Genomic DNA, 4102 nt, shown 5'->3' on the forward strand with positions numbered 1-4102 from the left:
GGAATAAAGTGATAGTTTTTCAAATATTTTTCCAGACACGCTGCCTCCATTGGGAATGAAAGCACTGGCTGATAGACGCCACAACATGTAACTTGCAACTTGTAACTCAACATCAATCTTTTATTAATGCATAAAAATATGTTAAATGTGAGGTAATAGTCGTATAAATGTTATATTTATGAGAATTTATAAATGTTTAATAAAATTAATAAACATCTAAACAATCGTGTTTTACTTGACCACAATGATTCTTTTACAACTATCTTAAAATGCACTTTCTCTGATTGTTTGAAGGGGCTCTTATTGGCGTCCTTCTAAAAGTATCCAGAAGGGCACCTAATAATTGCACTCATGCGATACTTTTTTGTAGTAACTTGGCGTGGTACAACTTCTCAATAGTGACGGCGCTTTTCCGAGGAGTTTTGGATATCGTATACGACTGTTTTCGACGTAGTGGGGATTCTCAGAAGCGCCCCCAAATTCAAAAAATGTTGGCAGGGTTCCTGGCCTCAGCGCTGGAAATACTGTCCTGACCACCAGTGCGTCCAACAGTTTCTGGAAAATTTTGTTCTACACTCGGCGTTTCCCAGATACATATGGTACACCAAATTGTGGGGAATAACGTCCTCTATTAATGTCGGTTGTCACTTTTGTGTACGAAGTTCATTCCTGGCCTCAGCGCTGGAAAAACTGTCCTGACCACCAGTGCGTCCAACTGTTTCTGGAAAATTTTGTTCTACACTCGGCGTTTCCCAGATACATGTGGTATACCAAATTGTAGGGAATAATGTCCTCTATTAATATCCGTTATCACTTTTGTGTACGAAATCCTTTCCTGGCCTCAGCGCTGGAAATACTGTCCTGACCACCAGTGCGTCCAGCAGTTTCTGGAAAATTTTGTTGTGCACTCAGCGTTTCCCAGATACATATGGTACCAACTTGTAGGGAATAACGTCCTCTAGTAATGTCCATTGTCACTTTTGTGTACGAAGTTAATTCCTGGCCTCAGCGCTGGAAAAACTGTCCTGACCACAAGTGCGTCCAACAGTTTCTGGAAAATTTTGTTCTACACTCCCCGTTTCCGAGATACATACGGTATACCAAATTGTAGATATTGATGTCCTCTATCAAGTTCCATTGTCACTTTTGTGTACGAAGTCCATTCCTGGACCCCACATGGGAAATAGTGTCCTGACCACCAGTACCCAGTAATAACCAAGCTAAATAACATTGAACAGGCACATGTGGCACACCAAATTGTAGGTAAAGGTGTTCTCTATCATATTCTGTGTATAAATCGTTGTTTTTAAGCACGGAAATACATAAATTTCATTAAATATTCTGTCTGTCCGTCTTATATTAATTCAGTTTTTGTCGTCTCTGTGTCACCCTGTTATTTTTTCGATAACCCTGTTATCGAAAGTTAGCGACGTCGCTATCTTCACGCAGGTTAGATAATCTTTGGTACGCTCGCTCGATTATTGGCTCATGTAATCGGACAAGATACTATACGACATCGATTCTCGGTATAAAATTATTTTCTGTTTTGCTCTTATTTGCAGTGAAAAAATAGAAAACAAGATATATAGTAAAAAATGAATGCTCCACCTACATTTGAGTCGTTTTTGCTGTACGAGGGTGAAAAAAAGTAAGTCCGCATTTTAATAATGGAAATTTTCTTGAACGATGTGTCTTTTTCTCCAGAATAATTAAAGAACTTGATACAAAAGTAACTAATGCCGCCATATTCACTGTTAACAAAGAAGATCACACTTTGGGAAATTTGATTAGAAAGTAAGCACCTGTGCAACGAAATTACTTTTCGGAAATATAATAAAAACATTAATCTCCATTTGTAGCCAATTATTGAAGGATCCCAATGTTTTATTTGCTGGGTATAAAGTGCCACATCCACTAGAGCACAAATTCGTAATTCGCATTCAAACCACAGCTGACTATTCACCACATGAGGCGTTCATGAATGCTATCACGGATCTCTTGGCAGAACTTTCCTTATTTGAAGAAAGATTTAAGGTAGTAATGTTTGACAATTCAACAATTGTAATCTAATTGATTTTATTCTAGGACGCCATTAAGGAAAAGAAGGATGGTGGAGACTAAGATGAACACATAAAATTAGCCATTTAATAAACAATTACTCAATAAGCCTACTAAAATTGTTTCAATTGAAACTTCACATTGTACTTTACGTATGTTGTAACAGGATGTACGGGAAATTGTTTTTGGGTTCGCTAAAAACAATCATGTCTAGTCTAGAGCTGTGCACGAGACACGAAATTCTTGTGACTCATGCGTGAGTTGTGAGTTACGCTGATGGTAAAACCGTGATTGTGCGTAATTACCAAACCAGATGTCGTGCGTGAGTCACGAGAATATTTTCTTCGTGAGTGTGCGTGATTAGCGAATTTCGGAAAAATACGCTCGCAAACATAAACCACTTACGGTTGAATTCATTTACAGTTTTAGTGACTCGTAGGATGCTAACAGTTTAATAACACTCGATTTTTATCATGCTCATGTTTTTAGACACGCCGCTAAGGTAAATTACTCATAAAATTATTCGTGAGCCACAAAATTTTACGTGAGCTACGGTTTTTTTCCTGAGTCACGACATTTTCGTGCGTGAATACAAAATTTATTTTCGTAAGTGTGCGTGAGTCCTACCAAACTATATCGTGCGTGAGTAGGATTTTTCCGTCGTGAGTGTGCATGAGTAAAATATTAGGTTAGGTTAAAGTAGCAGCCCGATTAACTTTCTAGCTCACTTAGACTATACAGTCCATTGTGATACCACATTAACTAAAAGTACCTATTACATAAGGTCACTTCTAGTTTTAACCACTGAACCTTCTCAATTATTTTCTTCTTTTGAACCATCCAGATTGTTCCAAAAACATTAGCAGGCTACTTAACGTTTCCAGGTCCGCTAGTAATCTAAAGCTATATTTTCCTAAAATTCGTTTACGCATTACCCACTCACACAAGATTAATTGATTCCTTTTCCTCCGCATCATGACAGCTCATAAAATAGTCATACTTCGCACCAATAGTTTTTGCAAAATCGCCTATCAGGCAGCGACCCGTTATAGCAGATATCAGAAGTGATATCTGACGTCTTTGAGAACACTAGCATATCTAGTGTGCGGTTTAAGTTTAAATGGGGTCATATTAGCTTGGTGTTGTTACAACTTGCAATTCTCCCATATTTTCCCAATATTTGCCATCATAACAGCCTTCTCACGCAGTAAGATCTTTCAGATAGGCACACCAAAAGATTCTAGTTCCCCTGGAATATGTAAGGTAATTCCTAGCCTTGCTAACTCATCCGCTTTGCATTTCCCCGGTATGTTCATATGGCCAGGTACCTATGATAGGTGAAATTTGTACTGCTCAGCCATCTCGTTGAGAGATTTGCGATAGCAGGTTGACTGTATGAGTATATATTAATGCCGACATTAGTTGGAACATTACTTCTCAGCCAACACGCCACCTCTCTTATTGCTAATATTTCAGCCTGAAAAACACTACAGTGACTAGGTAATCTTTTCCCTATTCCAGGTCTTTAGAATATACTCCGAAACCCACTTGCCCATCCAATTTGGAGCCATCAGTGAGAAATCTATATAACGTTTATTCCCTGGGGTCTGTGTGCATCACGCCTCACTGTTGGGAATTAGAGTTTCAAACTTTTTGTCGAAAAGTGGTTTCGCCAGAGTGTAATCCACTACGTTTGGCACATCTGGCATTATTTTGAGGACCGAACTGTGATCGTACCGTTTTTTCGACCACAGCGATATTTATTATTTAAGGTGGGTATTAAGTTCGAGTTTAGCCGCTAAAATCGCCATTTTTCACAATTACTTTTCTTTAATAATACATTTAAGGAATACAAACTTTGTGAAAATTTGCTTAGGGCTATTCCCCATTAAGTTATAATAAAAGTTACAACAAAGATGTATAATTTGATGTCTTTTTTTACTGATTTAGTTTTCACTTTAGCGGCTAAACTCGAATTTAGTATGCACCTTTAAGGAAAAGTAATCGCGAAAATAAAGTGTTTTTCAACTCGAAAACCGAACAT

The 4102-nt window shown here is 38.0% G+C and overlaps 1 protein-coding gene across 1 annotated transcript; it reads left to right on the forward strand.

Annotated features, from left to right (window-relative positions):
- The first annotated feature begins 1481 nt into the window (after positions 1-1481).
- Positions 1482-2177, forward strand: Polr2J (DNA-directed RNA polymerase II subunit RPB11). Its single transcript, XM_075295898.1, has 4 exons — positions 1482-1648; positions 1705-1794; positions 1860-2034; positions 2086-2177. The coding sequence occupies exons 1-4, from the start codon at positions 1596-1598 to the stop codon at positions 2119-2121; spliced, it is 354 nt and encodes a 117-aa protein (XP_075152013.1). The 5' UTR covers positions 1482-1595; the 3' UTR covers positions 2122-2177.
- The last annotated feature ends 1925 nt before the right edge of the window (positions 2178-4102 follow it).

Source organism: Haematobia irritans, chromosome 2, assembly GCF_050003625.1.
Source record: "Haematobia irritans isolate KBUSLIRL chromosome 2, ASM5000362v1, whole genome shotgun sequence".
In the NCBI taxonomy this organism is placed as follows: domain Eukaryota; kingdom Metazoa; phylum Arthropoda; class Insecta; order Diptera; family Muscidae; genus Haematobia; species Haematobia irritans.